This window comes from Patella vulgata, chromosome 3 (assembly GCF_932274485.2).
Source record: "Patella vulgata chromosome 3, xgPatVulg1.2, whole genome shotgun sequence".
In the NCBI taxonomy this organism is placed as follows: Eukaryota; Metazoa; Mollusca; class Gastropoda; family Patellidae; genus Patella; species Patella vulgata.
This window is the reverse complement of record NC_065881.2, coordinates 73836243-73857836: the sequence shown is the minus strand read 5'-3', so window position 1 is coordinate 73857836 and position 21594 is coordinate 73836243. Positions and strand designations below refer to the sequence as shown.

Below are 21594 nucleotides of genomic sequence, written 5' to 3'. Positions count from 1 at the left end.
ATCTAAACATCTTTTGATATAAGAAGAAGAAATAATGAGCTATTTGCGTTCTTGCACTGATCTTAATGCATTTGGCTTGTAGGATGTACTGTTTTTAAGTGCCAGCATTTCCTCTTGTTTTTAAAATCAAAAGATAATGGTTCTGTTAAAGTGTTGAATTAAGCATAGGATTTTTTGGATAAAACTATACAAAAAAATGTTCTAATTTGTAGCATTGTACAATCAAGAAATTTGACACCTGTTAGATATGAGTTTGGTTAGATAAATACATTACAACAAATCTTAGCTAAATTTAATGTCCTAGAACCTGAGATATTATATTGCTTCAGGTTGCAGTAAAATACATACTTCAGTCTGTTTTGCATACAGAATACTGTAGCTTGACTGAAGATGAGTTCTATACTGATGTCAGGCACAAGTTTACAGTTTTTGTCTGTATTGTTATTTTTTTAATAAACTAGGTGTGTTCCTTGTATTCTTAGATCAGGTTTCATTCATCCATTATTCAAAGTGTCAGGGTAGATCAAATTAGGCTTGGTTTGAATTAGAATCCAGATAGACCATAATGCTATCTTCATCTATTGTTGTTTCTTAGAACCATTTACATAGTGTTTGCAAATTGAATATGTTGCCCCTCCTGTATTGTGTTTTATCTAGTCATATTATATTTCATCTAGACATTTAATATTACAAGAAAAGATTAACATATTTTAGGTTGTATTTTGTAGGTTTAAGTATAAATTGTACAAGGAAGTAGATAGTTTATAATACATTGTAGTAAATAATATATTGTAGTGACGATCTATGATCACCTTCGATCCCTTCATTGGCTGAGAAAGTTCATCAGGATTTCCGGCGTGGATTCCCCCATGTCAGTGGTCCAGGACGGAGGGCCTGGCAGGGACAGCTGTCTAGTCATTCGGATGGAACGAAAAACCGAGGTCCTGTGTATGCATGTAAAAGATCCCTTGGCAGTTGGAATTCGATAAAATAGTAGGCCATATTGCCGCTGTCTGGGCAAAATATCCCTCATAGAACATTGTATCTATAGCGTATGCCCATCTTCATTAGCCCAGCCGGTGCAGAACAGTAGGACGTTAAACTCCATTTCATTTCGTTATGATCACCACAAGACATTTAAAAGTTGTTATAAAATGAGCATGTTCTGGTATCTGATTGAGCTGGGAAATGAGGCCCTAGTGATACATGTTCAGTTGTGATGTGATCCTAATTTAAAATACGGTACATAATTATTAATTGGGAGAAAATCCCAAAATCATAAAACAAAATGTTCCCTAAACTACATACATAACAAGACATAAAGTATTAAGAAACAGAAGTACATATATACTGTATGTACATATTATTTTTCAGTAAAGCCAATGAAATTTCAAATTAAGAAATTGTTTTACTAATTATCAGTCAACTTTTACAATTATTATACAAGTATGTCTAGATTACTGGTAGTTATTGAATTGAGATTAGGACTCCATTCTTAAGTAGAATAATAATATGCCTATTCAGGTGTACATATCTAAATATTGATTATGAACATAATTGTATTATCATAGTATTATTTTTTAAAGTAAAAGGTGGTGCTTATCAGCTTATTTCTAAAGGTATGAATAATAGAATGATCAGTATGTAAATACAGCACAATGCACAACCTGTTCTGATGCATATTATGTTGGAAACGTGACATAGTTAGGATTGATTAATTGCATAATGTGTTACATGTTCTTAAATTATCTAAGAATCAATAAATGAGACGGAAATAGACCGGTTATGTATTAAAACTGATATACAAAATGTATAAAGACTACCTGATTCAATGTCAAATTAACAAATGGAAAAAATCTTCAGTTGTTGACTTAGCTTGGAGGTCGCGTGTTTGCTCCTGGTGTTGGCCCAGAAAGTTCATCGGTATTTATCAGCTTGGTTTCCCCCTTCTCAGTGGTGCAGGAAGGAGGACCTGACAGCTGTCTAGTTGTTCGGATGGGACAAAAAAACAAGGTCCTGTGTACACATTGGAATTTGTAGGTCGTAGTGCCACTGTCAGGGCAAAATATCTCTCACAGCACTCTGTATGGCATATGCCCGTCTTCATTAGCCCAGTCGGAGCAGAACAGTAGGACGTTAAACCCCATTTCATTTCATTTTCAGTTGTTTACCTTGATATTTTTTGAATATGTATTAAGAATCTGTTATGATTTTAAGACCGTTTTTTTATTGTGCTTGAGTGTATTATGTCAAATGCTATTTATACAAAGAGAAGCAAACCCTGCATTGTTCACAACACAATTTACTAAATAATGTGATTTAATATATGGTAGAAAATTTTAGTCAGTGTCAAGTTAAATCTGTAAATTCGTATAACACAAAATTACAGTGATGCTCAGCAACACAAGTCAAGATCATTGGCCTTGTTTTACTCATATTTGCCAGTTTTGACTGACTTGTAGTGAAATTACATGTAGCAGCCTAGTGAATTTACCCCGTCAGTCAATTTACATGCCATAAAATTAGAATTTCAAAGAATTTATTATTTAACGTTTAAACACAATAGATACAGTTAGATTTATAGTTTTATTGTGTAAAAAACTGGGATATTGCCAAAAATGGTCATTTTCTTTGGATAATGTCTTGCTAATAACATCGTTCGACTTCCAGGGAACGTATCTCGTCTTCAACGCTTTATTTCAGGAGCAAATAAATAACGGCAACAATTTAACAACTTGTAATTTCCTATATCAATATCGGACCTCCAACTATTATATTGGTTCCCTAAGCTGGTCCCTCCAACTAATGAAAAACCTTACATACATTTGTCTTTTTATATAAATTAGTTATTACAAAAGGTGTTGACATAAACATATTATTGAGGATTAAGTCTTAAAGGCTCAATACCACTCTTGTTGTAACTGAATAATATGTCCCAATCTTTATTCTGGTGAACAAATTGTACTATTTTACAATATTTCAATTAATTGATGATACAAATTTCATCTTAACACACCTAATTTAAAAAATTGGAAAAATTCAACTAAATGATTTGAAAAGCCTGACTTAGAGCTTTTCAAATTCAACTAAATGATTTGAAAAGCCTGACTTAGAGCTTTTCAAATGTGACTTGGATTAAAAAATATTTTTGAACCCTTTGGACAAGTAAAATAAGATTTAATGGATAATTTACACAACAGGTAGGACACTAACACATCTAGTACTTAGAATAAGGCTATTTTTTATTTTCTGGGGCTGTCAAGCCAGCAAGAGTGTTATTGTCCCTTTAAGGCATTTAAAACAATAGTTAAACTTAAAGAAACTTAACAGATCAACGACTTTAGTCATAATTTAAATTGACTGGCAGTTTAATTGCTATCTCGCTCTAATGACTAACCAAGCATTAATGAATATTAAAATATAGATTTGAAATTAAAAACAGAATTAAAAAAAAACAAAAAACATATGACCTAGACATTTGTCATACTAATCTGACATAAACAAAATATGTCAATATTGTCTGGCTGGCAAAGTATTATGAACAATTAAAAAAAACAAAAACGAGATATTGCTAAAAATGATCATTTTCTTTGGATAATGTCTTGCTGATAATATCGGTATCAAAAACTAGGCAACCAAAAATCCTTATCAATTAGTTACAGTCATGGTCTCTTTAGCAATCGGAGTAGTTACAGTTGATTTCTATTTACACTAGATTCAAATGAAGTATAATAAATGGATGACTATAAACAGACAGTGATAACTGTCCACTTGACCACTTCATCACACCTAGATGATTAGATTACAATTATTAAGTGGTCAGTTTGATGTAGTGGACAAACTGGACATCTACTTGATGGCTATGACTGTCAGTGTTTAATGTTTCAAGCTGTTTCAAGATTTGTTTGATATGTGTATATATTTATGTGGCAATATGGCAATGGGTACTGGCCTTATCTTTCTATATCCAACCCAACAGCATATTCCTAGTGAACAGATAAACCATATGATTCTAAATATAAAAGATCTAGGACATAAAATTTTGTTGAAAACGTGTGAAAATAGAAACATATTTGATTTTTTAAAATGAGATTTCTACTTTTTGTTTCTGAGAATAAAAATTCAAAACCGATCTAACTATAATTGATCATGAAGTAAATTTGGATTTTCATTTGAGTTTAGCACAAATTCTGGTCCGTATAGCCATCTTTTTAATCCACTTACTTGATCAAGAGGAATTTGCTGCGGTTTATGTGGCATATATTCAGATACGATATGATGCGGTAATATTTTATTTTTGACTAGGAGTGTTACAACATAAACTAACCAAAATTATTTTATCTTGACATGTGAGAAGTAATAAAACACGTTTTTATATTCTTACCCAATATGTTCTTGACCACAAACAGTCTAGATTAATGTATATTGAACAGCTGAGGATAATAAATAACATAATGTATATGTGTTGAGCTTATCACCTATTTAAATGGTCTATTAATGATAAGTCATGATGATTAAAGGTATAGTATAATCAGACCAGTATGTTTATATGTGACATCTGACATAAACCACTAATTTACAGTATCAGACTCTATGTCTCTTCTCTTGTCTTTTGTTTGTAAATGTTTATGGTTTTGTAAAACCAATTCGTGAATTCAGCTCACACACACAGAAGAACAAAACTGATCAATATAGGCTTTCTGTTTATTTCTGATTTCGATCGTATCTTTTTTTTTATTTCCATCGTATTTTCGTGTTGCCATCAATGTTACAAAGAGAATATGATAGAAAAAAATAATATCTGTGTGTCTGGTTTACAGACACATGGAATTGTATTAAAATTGATTTGTATGAACAATATAAAAGAGTTATTGTTTCAAATTGGATTAATTTACAAAGTAATTCAATTATTAAAAAATTGATATCTACACTATCCTGTTAAACATGCATTATGCAAGAGCTAAATCTGCTTATTGCAGGTCTATCTTTAGGCCTGAAATGTTATCTAAATTATTAATTAATTAACTTAACCAGACCATACATAATCAACATTCAATGCCATTGTTAGCCTGCGATATTTAGTGGATTTGAATGCATTTTGTGATGAATAATTTAAAGTAAAAATGGATAATCAAGACTTTGTTTATTATTATCATACCAACGTTAGTACCGGTAATGACTATCAAGGCTAGCCTAAAATTGAATCGCTAATATCTTGTTTCAGAGTGTAGCAATTTGACTGAAATTTTCAGTATATTTTTTTTTATTATCTATTTTTTAACTATTATAGTGAGAACTGTCAGCTCTTTATCTAATCTTGCCTAATGCCCCTTTTAAGTGTAATATTGTGATTGAAAATATGACAGTTTGAAAAATTATAAACATAGTGGTAAAATTTTATAGGCATCAAGATATAATATAACCTGAACCCAATGACCCCTAGTAAAAATATATCTAATGTAGGTTTGTGGTTTAACAAGTGATATACACAAAACAGGTACAAATAGGTGTTACGGTTCACCCCACCCCACTCCCTCTATACAATACATACTACAGCTTGTTTTACCGGTTCTCTCTAAAATTGATGTAGTTTTACGCCTATATCAATGTTAGCTCTAGTTCTTAGAACAGATTAAATAGTTAGATAATAAAGACTGCTGTTGATTTACTTTGTATTAAATTCATCATTATAATATTGTGTGCTTTGCTTTTGTTATTTGAAATCCTAGTCAAATTAAACTTTGATATCATGATAGCCTGTGGTATTCCATTACAAGCAGATATCTTTGTTAACTCGGCTACCTTTTACAACCTAATAATAGACTGTTTACACAAATAATTAGGTCACCTTTACTTAGGTAAAGCCTTATTTTTTTTTTTCTCCTTTACTTTCTTACAACATGACTTAGAAACTTTTAAACTTATAGTTTTACATATGTAGCCATGTAAGTCTTCGTGTTGGAAGGATTATACATTATTTTAAGAGTAATTCTTCGATGGTCTGTGTCCTATTGAAAAGATAGAAGATGGGAGTTTTGTACCAGCATTATGATCTTAAGAAAATCTTCATGTGACAGTTGACATTAATATAGCCTTCTTTTCTAATACTTCCCCAGCTTTATGTACATGTATATGACAATTCCACATTGTTTCTTCTTTTAACTTCATAATTAAATTTTTATGGGCATGATGATGAAGTAAGAGGTGACAGTCATGTGACATTCATGCAGCATAACAAAGTTTGTTCCAAAAATATGACACGGAATGCCCCTGGCATTTAGTTGACTTATATAACAGTTTTGTAAGTTTATATGTTTTTTTTACAGAAAATGTTACAAATTTAGTTGCATCAGTATTTTGAATGTGACATTTATTAACTGGCACTGAGTTGACACCAATAAAATTATCCTCTTACGTGTACCAGGAGATTTATTGGAAAAAATAATCGCAAAATGAAGGCCTGCATTATGACAGCTTCAAAAGAGAATGTACATGTATCTTACACATGTATAAGACCATACTCCCATACTCAACCAGTGTATTCTAAAACATTGTACAGTTACATGTAGACCAATCTTATAGAGAGACAGAAATGGGGTTAAACGTCCACTCGACACAAACTAGGTCATTTCGGGACTAACACATTGTTCAATTTTATTTCAATAATTCGCTTGAGCGTAGGGGTCTTTAGCAGTGGAAGGAAACCGAAGGACCCGGAGAAAACCCACGAGGTTGGACAGGTGACCCTACTCCATGTCATGTACAACCGGGGAATCGAAACCACGCCAGTTGACTCAGTGACAGACCTTATGATACAGCGCGCACGTGCTAACCATTCAGCCATTCAGCCATCCAACCATCCACCCCCCCTAAAACAGTGTACACTAAGTCACATCTAAATATCATGATGTGATTACTTTTATACCTTTATAAAATGTCTTTTTTCTAAAATCATATGAATTAAAGTCGATGATCGCCATTTGGATTTTGCAGACATTATATTGACCGCATATCCACATTAAAATAGATATTGTAACATCAATTAAACTTTTACACATATACTGTATAATGTTTTCAACAAGTCGGATAATTTATTGGATTGATAATATTTACAGGTCTTATTATTGATATCTCTGATAAGATTTAACTACCAAACAGACATTCTTTCGAAAGTATGTTACCTTTGTTGTCAATACCATATTTCATTTAATATGTCACTTCAGGTTCATATTTTGCGTAGATTTATTGATGTCTTTTTTTTTTAAAGCGTAGTTCCCACAGCCTGTTGGGCTGACAAAAAAACATGTTACCTAAAATTTAGAGAGAGAGAGAAATGGGGTTTAACGTTCACTTGACACAAACTAGGTCATTGCAGGACTTACACATGGGTTATTTCAGTAATTCGCGTGCACGTATGGGTCTTTAGCAGTGGGAGGAAACTGGAGGACCTGGAGAAATCACACGAGGATGGACAGGTGACTCTACTCCTTGTCACGTACACCCCCCGAATCGAAACCACGCCAGTTGACTCAATAAGAGACCTTACGATGCAAAACGCATGTGCTAACCATTCGGCCATCCAACCCCCCCGCCTAAAGTTTAGGGATATCAGCCCATGGGCAAATTGGAATACTTGTACGTATGTAAAACCATTGGCTGACTGTTGGAATTTGATGAAGAGTGGGAGGAAGCACCTTGTGTGTCGTGCCAAATTTCTCTCCCCAACATTTTACAGGTAGCATAGTAAATAAGATTTTAATCCATAAAATGACAGAGTACCGACGGGTATTGTGTTGACATAATGTGGAACTTTTTCATCCTAATACACTAGTTTATGAGGCGTGTCAGGCTTAATTATTCTGGTACACCTGATTATGCAGACATTTGCTGCCAATCTACTCAACTATTAAATGGGGTTGTCTTGCAGTCAGGGCCTGATCATTGAAGGTTTGTTTCAGTTTTAGGATTGTCTGTTCTGTTCTGTATTCATGAACTGTTTGTTCCTTAATTTTTCCAAAAGTTAAACTATGTTTTCTCTTCATGTCTTGATGGAAATGCTATTAATCCAGATTCGCCAGTCACAAAGTTAGGAGATATGATTCAACACAATGTCCTTTTAAAAGATATTAACATTGATAAGAGTTATGAACATGTGATAGTCTCTGTTAATATGACCGTTATTTCAAGGTGCATGGTCACAATACTATCTTATCAATAGTACAAACAATCATCAATTAATTTACATACACTGTAAATAATATCTGTGTAACCTTTTATAAAACTTTGTAGGTTTATATATCGTTAATGATTGAGTTCTACATGTGCAGTCGAGGATAAAGAGATGGACTTTACAGGTTTAATTTTATATTTATTTTCATTTCTTATTCATGATAAAAAGTTTCGAAAAACATGTAAGCCAAATGGTCACTGACATTTTAAGCCTCAAATTTGAGTTTAGTCAGACACCGATTTCATGTTTTTATCGATATTTGTATGCCTGACATTTTGCCAATTATTTTGAGGCTTTTATTTTGAGGATTCCTTGGCTTTTAGTTTTTAGATTCATTGTGGTTTCTAATTTTATATGTTTTCTGTGAATGTTTATCTAATTATGCTGTCTACTGAGTGTGTGTTCAATTATTGTTTGTTCTGTCTTTGTTTTGTTGTGCATTTATCCTGAATTATCTATGACAATAACTACATTATAGCTTTGATATGAATATACATGTATGAACATGCCAGGGGATTCAGATGGTGACATGAAAATGGAACATTTTTCATTTTAGTTGGTATTTGGATAATCTTGTTGGCTAATTTTATATCTAAGTTTTACTGGATTAAGGAAGAAAACTTAGCTATGTTGAAATGTCTTGTCATATAAATTGGTTTGACATTTAAGAATGTGAAAAAAATTTAATTGACAGCTACTGTATCAGAGATGTTACTTTTTGTTGAAGAACTATTGCAGCATCAAAATGCACTCATATATTTCATTTAATCCACTTGTCTGTTTTTTATGCATATATTTGTTGTCCATTGATTGGATGTTTTCATTTTCTTGCATTTAATTTATGAATAGGAGTTTTATTTCAAAAGTCATTTAAAAGGAGTCGCAGAAGTTCCGTATGTATGGGACTCGGATCACTAGCCAGTAGGATCCTGAGTTCCTGGTTCAATCCTGTTTTTTTGGCCAAGAAAGTTCCTTCAAATTTTACAGTCTGGCCTGCCAAGGAAAAGACATCTAGTCATATGGATGGGACAAAAAACTGATGTCCACCTGTGTACTGTTTGGCATGAACAAAGAACCCTTGATATTCAGAATTAAGTGAAGAGGAGGGGCATAATGCGCCTTATAGCCCACTACAAGGAGTATGTCTATCTTCATTAGCAAATTTGCTTCAGAAAAGTATGATGTTAAACCCGATTTCATTTTATTTATTTCAAACAACAAACGGATACAATGTATGTAAACATGCCCTGAAATAAGCGTCTGGACACAGACAATGTCCGGCCCAATTGACCCCTTTTGATAGGCAGCATTATCACCTTTTGTCGGGACATTATTGCCCGACCAAGTTTTGTGAAAAATTAAGTCAAAAATTTTAATTTCCATTCACAAAAACAAGACGCATTCATTTGAGTTAATTATTAGACTTGAAATTCCAGATCCCAAAACACTGTATATTTCATGTATTGGCAATAATATCAATGAAAACCTTTATCCATAAGACATTAAGTCAAAGCGGTATTATAACTGTAAGACAATTAATGTTTTTCAACTCCACCATAGCAATGTTTTATCCAGATAGGCGTAATACTGTGCCGAAGTAGGTTAAAAAATGCCTCATTATATTAATAGTAAAAGATTGACTTCACCATTTGACTATGAGTGCTGTTATTTAGCAGCAGATGATGCCACTTGAGAGTTTGGAACTGAGAATTATTTTTTTCGAATTGTAATTGTTGTTTTATCTTCATCCATATGTCGATGTGGTCCAAATATAAGACGAAGGCCCAACTTCCAGCTTCCGCGGAAAAGAGTACCAACTTGTACCCCGAAAAATATAGTATACATAATGAAGGTTAAACATAGTAAATTTCAGTTATTTTTAGTAATTGTGAGGCTGAAAATCTGAAATGTCCGGCCGAAAACCAGTTCAGCCTGACATGATGTCAGACTAAACCCTAGCAGTTTAACATCCTTAGAGTTTATAGTATGTTCATAACTAAATCACTAGGTATTAATACAATTATTGGTTACTTGGTTATAATAACTTTTACACAATGCAAAGTTAGCTTTGTGAGAATTTATGCATATGCATAATGAAGTGTCACTAAGGCAAAAAAGAAGCTATCACGTGCAATGTATAAATAGATTATCATACAGTTGTAGTACAGAATATGTTACATTCTAGAACATATGATACTTCTTCTTGCAAAGTGAAAGTAGCAAGCATTACCATTTACACACTACCATTTGTTCTGTGTAGGTTTAGGCACTGCACTAAAAATACCAGGCCCGGTTTGGTTTCCATTTATTCCAAAATATTAACCGAACCCTACTCGGTCCTGGATAAAGACCACCTCTTGTATGAGAGTGGGTTGAGCTGTTAACACTGGAAATCGTTCATACATGTAGGTGCCATTTTAATTTTGAAGTGTAAATTGGGTTTAGGATGGCTTGAGGATGATGTACATAGCACTGTCCATCATACAGAATTTTGCTTCAGTAACATATAGTCAAATATTTAGAATTTTTCCAAATATTAAATATCAGTAGAAATTTGACTTAGACTTATCAAGTAGCATTCGTTCCAGACTAATCAAGTGGCATGCGTTCCGCAGTTGCTATCAGTACATGGATATCGTAAAGATGCTACCTATTACATATTTCCTCAGGTCCTAGATGCAGTTTCTAGCTTTAGGTTTGCTAATCACTTTTGATTAGGAAGCAATTGTTGGAGATGATGGCAGAGTTGAGAGGGAATTTATCACCTACATATGTTGTAACAGTATTGTTGTACTTGAAGCCGCTTGAAGCAGTGTCTATTAAAATAGTATTGCTACCAGTATAAACACATTATAAAGTAGTGATTATATTGATTCCAAATTCCTTAGACTTAGTTAAAACCTATAAATATATATATATACACACATTCCTCTCACCTACTTTATAACACACAGTTTCTCAGACCTAGTTGTGCTTAAATTATTATTGGTTTAAAATTATTATGAATTTGTTTACTTGTTTGTAAAGCATTTGATTGGTCACATAATAATTAGTATTTGTAGTAAACAGTTTAGTTTATTTTTAGTTTTTTTTATAGTAATTCCCATTGATTATAAAAAAAACCCATGTGTTTAAACAATCAATGGAAATAGTTTATAATAGAAAAGGGTTGTTTCTTAATTTTTGTATGGACAGTCATTCTGATACTGATCTTAAAATTGTTGGCGCCCATATGTCATTAGAATAATTATGTTCCATTATGTAAGGAAAATATGCCATATTTATGGTTGTAATGTTGATTGCGTCCTACATTTTACCAATTATTTCCTTTTGTTGAAAGTTTTTATATGTTTTTCATTCTGAATGAGCATTCTGAATTTTGAACCTTCAGAAACATAATACATTTTCTATGATTGAACTTATTATGATTCCTCCATTTTTTATGTAAATTATTTTGTGCGTATCGTATGTTACTGAGTGCTTTTCGTTGGCGCATGCGCAATGTGATCACCTCATGCTATTATTATTATTAACCAAGGAGTTAATTATAATTTATATGAAATCACCCACGCTTATTACAAGACATTTTTTTTATATTCTCATGTAAGTTTTTTTTACGGATTCAGTGTTCTGTATCAATCGATGATACTACATAGTAAATTGTTTTCAATACTTTTGATTTTTCGTTTGAACAACGTCATGATTGACGCCATCATGATAGCCAAGATATACAATATTGTGAATGTCAGTTGATTTTGTCGTGGTTGTGTATATTACAACTATTATTTTTGTGTGAGGTTAAAACTTGTGTTTTTTTCTGGAAGAGGTATAACTTCAGCACGAAGATTAACGATGCATGCTGTTCTTCTAAAAGCTATTACTAAACATACAGGTAACCTTTTTTCTGTTTCATTTAAACCAGAATTGATGCATTCAATGGTATTGACAGACAATACGACATTATGTCTGAAATAGAGCCTTTCTAATGAGTAGCCATGGATGATGATCTCTTGCCTAGAATGAAATCAATTTAAAACCAACAGGTTATGAACTGGAAAATAGGTTTCAAAGAAAATTTAAAATTGAGAAGCTGAACACCTGTAGAATTACTATATATCTGATTGACAAATCGTAGCCTATAGTATTATCAAATGGAGGAAGTTAAAAGAGATGGTAATACAGTAATTATATATAGTAATTTACAAGCCACATTAGCTCCTTCCAAATATTTGTCAAATTGCTGGAGATCTAAATATCCTGTCAACCATGATGATTATAACTGTTACATGTATTTTGTAGCTTACCGTAAAAGTATATCAATGACATTCATGTGCAAACAATGCAAATACAAGTGTTAGAAGACGCAGACATATTGTTTTTTAGCTTTTGTATTACAAGCAGTGGTCTTATAATATGTGATTCGTACATACACAAACACATGAGAATATTTTTCATCTAAACTTGTAACTAAAAGTGAGTTAAAACTCATCTGGCTGTCATATTCAAATGACCAACATTCTTTAATGTTGTTGCAATATTTTTACTGCATAATGCACATTTTTAATATACCATGGATGGTGTTTATGTTCTGGAGTGTTGAACAGTAGATGGCTAAAGAGCCTTTTTGCACCTACCAGATCTGTACAATTGTCCAGAAGATATTTGCAGTTAAATAAAACATGACTCTAGGAAGGGAGATAGATGGGGTTTAACGACCACTAGAGACAAAGTGCGTCATTTCATGATGATGGTTCAATTTTATTTCAATAAATCGCTTGCATGTGGGGATTAAGCAGTAGGAGGAAACCATAGGACCCAGACAAAATGGCTTGACTCAGTGACAGATCTTCTTGCAGCCTCACCCCCCCTCTATATTTTTAGGAAGGATAAATTAAATTAATTTACTGTTTCTTGTTTCAATAAAGTGAAGTCTGTATTGCTGTGTTACATGTATGTGCCGACTGAAATATGCTTCATTAAAAATTTCGTTTCGTGGGTAGACAATTGTAAGTCTGTGAAACATGCCTCATGAATATCTTCTGTTTTTCAAATATACGCCTATTTTAAGATGTGTACATGTGCAAAAATAAAATGAATTGCAAATGTGCTACTACACATCTGCATTATGTCAGAATTGTAACTGATATTTTGAATTTCCTTGCAACTGGTGAAGAAAATTAAAAACATATTTTTTCCAGAAATGCATGACACCCATCTATTTCAAGAATTGCGATTTGTTTGAAGCAAAAATTCAGTAGACACAAAGTTTTCTTTTTTTCAGATTGATACATGTCCAGGTTTCCTGTAGATGCCAAATGTCTAATAAGAAACATTCTTATCTAATTTGTTTGTTTTGTGTGGATCCATGAATCTGTTTCTTTTTCTATTAAGATGTGTTTATAATTTATTTTGTTGAACAATTTTATCATGACTACATGTTATGTGTCATATAAATTGTCTTATCTTTTAAAGATAAATCTAGCACATTACGAAATATGTTGTTGTTTATCCCACATATATACATGTATCATGTTATAAATAGAGTTGTTTAACATTTTCTTTGGGTGAAATTTTGTATGTTAATCACGATAAATATTAGTAAAACTTCGCTTGGCTATGAAAGCGAATAGAAGGCAAGCAAATGCCTTTATTTCAGTTAAAGACCAAACCAGACATAGAATTGGATTGTGAAGAAGTTGGTGTCCTACTGCCCCAATCTGATATAAACTTTGTGGTGTTTCTTTACACTTTTGATAGCCTGCACTCTATATACATGTACATAGATATGACTGGTTTGCGTGGGAGGTCAAAGGTGAACTTTGACAGAATGACATAGATTATTTATATTTAACTTTTGTTTTCAACCATTTGATAGGGGACTACCAGAATTATGTGCACAAAGGGAATGCAATATATTAAAAAAAAACTCATCCAGATCATACGATCGTAAAAATTAAATATGAAACAAATATTAAATATACTGTAATTATCATAAATTTCATCAAATGTTCAATATAATTTGTTAAACTCTAGTAGCGTAGAAGTAGATAAATGAAATCCTTTACAAGTTTAGTTACGTCATTGAGACCAGGCCTGCTGTAAATAAATCAACTTTGAAATTTTATGAACTTATATTTTATATTTGAAGTAGTCTAGAGATAAAAATTTGATATAATATAGTGAAGTAATGAGTATCTTTTAAACAAAATCTATTTTTAATATCCATAAAAAAACCCTGACTACTTAGACCTTTAACATCAGAAAAACCATTTTATCACAACTTCTCGAAAGAGTTTTTTTTCTTTTCTTTTCTTTTTATCATAAATGAAGAGATATTTGAAGTTTAACATGTGCTTGTATAAACACTAACATTTAACACAGAGTATATATTTATGAAAAAGCGAGCAAGTGTGTTTGCCAGATAGCAAAGGTTAATAGGACACTATTGTGTTCTCAAAGATTAAGGTGGCTAAAACGACTCAACATGGCTTTTGTACGACTTTCGGTTAATGACACAGGAATGGCCCAATCAAAATGTAAGTGGATTTTTTTTTCTCAGAATAAGTCTTTCCATGTGTAATTGAAGCCAGATGGCGGTTAAAAGTTTTAAGCTAAACCAGCATTAAAGAAAGGAACCATTTCTCATGATTTGTGGTGTTGCCTCTCGATGATTTTCAGCCAATTGAATCCGGATACGTTCCAAGTCTTACCATTTACTGTAATGACACTGTTTGAATTGAGTTAATTTGATGATAAGTGTAATGTATTCCTTATGTCAAGCATTAAGATGGTGAACACCACACTGAAGTAATGGTAAAATATCAAAACAGTAATCTGACTTACATGTAAAGCCGATGCGATGAAAAGGCTGTTCTCAAATGCTAATTCAATCCATATCTAATTCAAGAGAAAAAAAGTATTGTGGAGCAAAAATTGTCTGCACGTGTTGAATTAGACAAATTTGTATTCAGAGACCTTTCAAACAATGTGTGATTGCTTTATGTAAGATTTAGATAAAGAGCTGACTGTTCTTGCTATAATAATTCAAAAACAATTATGAGAAATTTCATTCAAATTAGTTTATTCTGGGCGAAGTTATGGCTGCTTAAAGATGTCGCGTTGATCGTTTATCGTCACAATGTTACTTGACAACCGAGACTAAGTAAGTCGCAATTATCCATGTTATCGTTAAATTCTTAAATCTGCGAGCATCCTAATCCAATTAAATCTCGGCCATCCAATGGTCTATAGAGTGTAAATAAATGTCTAAATAATAATTTATATAAGATTTGAAGCCAGAAAACAGACCTGCAATAGGCAAATTTATCTCTTATATAATGCATCTTTAAGTTTTTAGAATTAAGTGATTTATTATATTAGGTTTGGGGTTTTATGTAGACAAATATGAGATATTCTAAGAGTGAAGTAATGGTGGTGTGAATTTTAACAACAACAACAGGATGTATGTAATCGAAGTAGAATAAGATTATTATCTATATATACCAACATTACAGTGCCATTTACTCCAATGACAAAGCATTTTAAAATTAAAAATATTCTATACTTAGTAATTTGAAAAAAAAGAAGGAAAGATTTTTAGACTAGAAACTAATATGCTGTCTAAAGCATTACTTAAATTTTTGTAATTCCAATTTTTCTAAATGTGATTATGTAAGGCCTGCAGGGTTGATAACTATCAGTTTAAAAATCATCCAATTCCGCTTAGTATTCACAAAGATATAATGAATTGAAAATTACTCAGCAAGTCACATCCTTCGATTGAATCAATGCCTGGAGATAATCTACCCTAGATATTTTGGTCTTGTTTTTGTATTTAAATGTTAAAATAATCAATTTGTGTACATTTTAGCATGTGACAAATGCAAATGATGATCAGCGGCTTTACAATTACAGTCCCAAAATGACCTAAAACTTCCTAGTGGAGATCCAGAATTTGTTTATACCAGGAAGGCAGGGGCACTGACTCAGAAAGAGCACAGCTCCCCCCCCCCCCAAGTCGCCTCTCTTTGATCTGCCATTAATCGAAGATTATGCAATACCCAGATTAATCCTTCTATGACTGTGGGTGGGTACATATGTATATTGAAATATGTTTATAAGATGATAGTTTTATTGCATCCTATGTTTATTTATTGTTTGGTCTGAATTTGTCAAAAATGTGTCTTATGACCAGGTTATATCATTTTTTTTGTGCGTAACAAACAAAACATGGAAGTATTTTTTGTTTACAGACAGACAGTGGCAACCAGTTTAAAATAAATAAGAACCATATTGATGTCTGGACATATTGTTGTATGTATTGTTAGAATTTATATTCACATATTGTATGTTATAGGAACATGAAAAAGGGTAGTGTTACTTAATTAAATTAGATAAATTGGAGTTTGATCACTATATGTACGCTTATTTGCAGGTGTTTTTCTGGGTTAATTTGTTTATATCATGTCTGTCTGGTAATATGTATCTTATTGTGTTGTGTATGTTCCTTTTCTATCATGCTACGTCTTCTCTGTACAGGTTCAAATTATATACAGGGATCCTGATTATTGCAGTGGTTCGGTTAGTAGGGTTCTGGCTCATGCATGTGCTTTAGATTATAAGGTCTGTCATTGAGTCAAGTGGTCTGATTTCCATTCGAACACTAGTATGTGACCAGAAGTAGGCCTCTCTTATCCAACCCCATGGGATTTCTCCTTGTCCTCCCATTTCCTCCCACTGTTAAAAGACCCTGAATGCAAGCAAATTAATTAAATAAAATTGTACCATATTAATATGTTAGTCTCTCTCTTTTTACTGTGCTTATCAAAAGTCTTGATTTAACTTAATTCTGCTCCTCTACCATAGATTTCAGCTGATGACCAAAGTCATATATATTTCAGTCGTCAGATGATGATTTTTACAGACAAATTGTCAGGTACTGCTATTATAAAAGTCTTCAGGACAAGAGATGAGAATTATGATATTCTTTATAGCTCATCATAAAATCTATGGAATGCATCTGGCCTGGGTTTCAACCAACCTTGAAGCATGGGAAGTAAAAGGCCATTCCTCATTGGATAATTAAACGGCTAATAAAACATTCCAGTATTTGATACTCGAACATAAAATAAACAATCCTTAATAAATTGATCACAAAGATGTCTTCTTCAAAACAAACAATTACATAGCTCATGCAGACAGTACCATTAATTTTGATTCTTTATGAAATGATATGGGTTCAGCTTTCGACTGTTCTTCTCCGACTGGGCTAATGAGAACTGGCATACACAATACAGTGTGCTGTGAGTGGATTTTTGCCAAGAGTGCGGCACTACAGTCTACTTTTATATTAAATTCCAACTGCAAAGGGATCTTTTACATGCTCACCAATGTGTACATGGGAGCTTAGCTTTTTGTACCATCCAAATGATTACACACATGTTGTCCCTTGCCGGACCTCTGTACTCCAACACTTGCAAGGGGGAAACCACGCCTGAAAATCCTGATGAACTTTCTCGACCAGCACGGCCTCATTTATTCTTTAAGAAACACTGTCAAAGTTACAAGCTCTGGGAAACAAATATCCCGAAGGAACTATGGAGGCTTAATGACTGGCGGGTTCGATCTGTAGTTTCTCCATGTACATTTTTGCATGAATGTAAAAGTACCTTGACAGTTGGAATTTGATGAAGAGTAAGCAGAAAAAGTTCATAGTTCACCTCCATGGCACACTGCTTATACATACATCTTCATTAAGCTTTTTTAAGCAGAATTGTTGGAAGTTGAACTCCATTTCATTTCCAATGTCTTGAAGATACCTACGGGTGTTGACAAAACCTCACCAATCAACAATGTAATTTGAACATAGAAATTAGATCCCTGTTTGGTAATTATTGAAAGATGATTAGTCATACATATATCTACTGCAATAACGCCTGGTAGATATTGATGAAAGTTATATGTACTTTTGAAAAGTTATCATCTTTTTATTTCTTCTGGTTGTTTAAGAATGATTGATAGAGCCTTATTTACCTTTCTGACTTGCGTTGATATATTATTTGATATCATAAAAGACTATATATAGTATGAGATTCTTCTGGGCTTATTACATATTCATAACAGTATAGCGTCTTGACCACTGATGAAAATTTGAAATATTTTGCCTATTAATAAACAATGAACGGTAAAAGAAATGGCTTAGTTTGATGAATGTGTCTAGGTATTCCTGTTTATTATATTACCACGATTTATCTGCAACAGTAAAAAGTGTTATATAGGGAGGAATGTAGACCATGGCTAGACACTTCTTTTTATCTCTGATTACCTTCCACCAAAAGGCTTTGGTCACTTAAAAGGTCACAAGAGGCCATCTTTGATGAATCACATAACAAAAGAAAATAAAGGAAATAACAAGTGGAAGGTAATTTGTACTTTATATATATATATAAACTTCCTGTCTATATTTAATTGATTTTTGATAAATTGTTCAAATTAATTATAGACTCACCATATCTGTTAAAATGAATGTTCATTGTTATATAATCACATACAAAATTTGTACTACTAGCTTTAAATATTCATCAACAATCAAGATACAGAATAGATATTTTTCTTAGTAGTTAATGTACCCAAACTTAATGTGTTTCCAATGAAAAAGTTTTACAAATGTTTGACACACATTAAAATTTTCTTTGAATAATATAATGCTGTTAGGCTGTTTAAATTTCATAAGGAGAGTGTTCCTCTATCAAATTCTATCCTCCCTACAACCTTTTTACCTGTGGACTGTTACAGTATCATTAGTGACAATCCATCCTCTCTGTATTTCATTTACCTTGTTGACTTTGTGGAAGAAAATTTGCTAGGCATAAAGTGTCAATATTAATCAACTGTGGTCATTTTTTAGTTAATAATTTATAATCTGTGCTTTATTAAGTAATAATGATGATTTGTTGTTTTTGTAGAAGTAAGTTTGCTCTGGTATCTTTATTAAATTGGATTCTTGATGAACTGAATACTTAATGCAGTCTTTATGCCTTCAAAACCAGACTTCAGGTTTTGTAATTGTATTAGCTTTTATATGCCCACGTAGAAAAGTACTAGTGAATGCTCTAGAGGGTAAAGTTATCATCTGAAATCTTTTGAAATTTAGACACTGTATTTATTTCATGAGACTAACGTTGCTAGTTCTTATTCTGGCAATTAGTGTTAAAGTTATGGCCCATGATCACTTGAAATTTATACACATTGTTTATCTTTATGAGATGAAGACAACAGTTGATTTTCAAAGATTTCTGATAATTGCTGTTCGAGTTATGTCTCTTGATTGATTAGAAAATTCTCGTGGATGCTCTGAAGACTAGATTTATTGTCTTATTGACTTTTAATTATTTGCAATAGCTCTTAAGAGATATAGTTATCAACAGATTACTGGTACTGATTTGATTATGTTAGTGCTAGAAATCTGTCAAAGTTTAACTATTTCTGATAATTTCATCATGGGTTGTTTTGTGGCCCTTAATCAGTTTTGATTTTTTGTAAGTGCTCCTGTTGGTATTACAAAAGAATACAAAGGTGATAGCCTTTATGGACATCTCAGACAAAAAGCTGAGGTGGGCATACTTTCCATTTTCTGGCAACATTACCTCTAATTGGGTAGTCAAACTTCTGGGGAACTTCTAGCAACAACACAGTAAATACATACATACTTTAACAGATAAAAATATGTAAAGCCATAAAAAAAAAAAATAGGTCAAATTCTTTGGATAGCATGAAGATTTGAATGCCTTAAGGTGATGCTGTATCTTAATCAGTATATGTAAAAGATATGTATTAAAGAGTATAGAGATTAGGGTTGCATATTGTATGTAAATGATTGTAATGTTATAAAAGGTTAGTTTGACACAGATACTTCAGTATATAACTAACTAATGTTGACATAATAAATTCCTTCGTCAATCAACATCCCCCTCTATTCTCTCCTGTCTTTAGTTTTTATCTACAATTTGTTTGGGAACAATATGGAATCTGCTTAATCTACATTCTGTTAATAGTACCGAATCTGTTCATTTTGGATAAGTCTATATCTGTTAACAATACAAAATCTCTTCAATCTGGATAAAAGGAACAATATGGAATCTGCTTTGTCTATGTCTGTTATCAATATAGAATCTCTTCAGTCTGGATCAATATTAAATCTTATTTTATTTTTTACAATAATCTCACTTAATCTAAATTCTAAGTCACTGTCAGGCCTCTGGTTTTTAATGAACACTTGAGTAATTTCACACAGATTAGCTGTGACCACTCTCTTTAATGGAAACTGACCTTATTAGTCTCAAAATAAGTGTTTAAGAGACGGAAATTGATTGATTTCATTTCTGATTGTATTTTTGTGTATTTCATGTTTCCCTACACAAACAATTTGAAATTATGAAAAGAAAAGAATAAAGTATGATATTAAATAACCCCTGACTGTTTAAACTGGTTCTTCTCTAATCCTCAACCCCTAGGCTACAAGTTTTATTGTAAAGAAATTTGTAAAATTAGATTGGATCGACTGCGTGATTCACAGCATGCACTGGTGTGACATGAAATAGTACAACGTCCTTAATGTCCTCCTGTATCACAATAACACTTGTTCTCTTATAAAAACTTCAATTTATTTCTATTCACGTTGTGTAGAGGGCGGCTAAAGACGATCATTTCCCGAGATAAATACCTTAAGAACCTTAAAATACCCTCACATTCTGTCATTTTGTCAACAAGAATAGAAGTCATTGTGAAAACCTATGTTGTATAGTCAAACTGAACAGGGATTTGTTAGGGTTGAACTGTCTATTTTCATTGAAATGCCCTTATTGTTATCACTGAAGTGATATTTGATTGAGAACAAAAAACTTGATTGAGCCTCATTTTAGTATGATATGAATTTTGTATATATAGCAAATTTTGCTGGAATTGTGTCAGTACGTACAATTTTTTCCTCATAACATTAATGTGTTTGTCTATGTTGGTTGTTTTGAAAATTAAATGCAAATTCTTGTTTAAAGCCTTGGTTTACTGATGTTCGAATGGTGAAACCAATTGGTGCATTTTGGGCCTTTGGAACACAATTTTAACAAAGACAAACAATATTTTTATATTTTTTGAATGATGAAAGTATATGAAGCATTTTGGAACACAGTATAGCAAAGATCAGGGAAAGGTGTTGCTACACACTATTTATTATTTATGTATCAGAACTTGTATTTGAAAGTTGACAAAAACTAAGTTTAGTCTATAAATAATAAGATCATTTGTTTATGTTGTGCAATACGTGACATATCTCCTCACTTGAAATATTTCTTTCATTTAAAGGAGCT

At 32.4% G+C, this 21594-nt stretch overlaps 1 protein-coding gene across 8 annotated transcripts in view; it reads left to right on the top strand.

Annotated features, from left to right (window-relative positions):
* Positions 1-21594, top strand: part of LOC126815995 (nuclear hormone receptor HR96) — a 206375-nt gene that overhangs the window by 43500 nt on the left and 141281 nt on the right. The window contains exon 1 of one of the 8 annotated variants that reach the window (XM_050542106.1): positions 8327-8354. The exons of 5 other annotated variants lie outside the window; for them this stretch is intronic. In XM_050542106.1, the coding sequence (XP_050398063.1) occupies positions 8342-8354 (13 nt within the window). In that variant the 5' untranslated portion in view covers positions 8327-8341. Of the gene's footprint in view, positions 1-8326; positions 8355-14607; positions 14767-21594 lie in introns of those variants that run through there. 2 more of the 8 variants (XM_050542099.2, XM_050542109.2) reach the window with 2 other exon arrangements.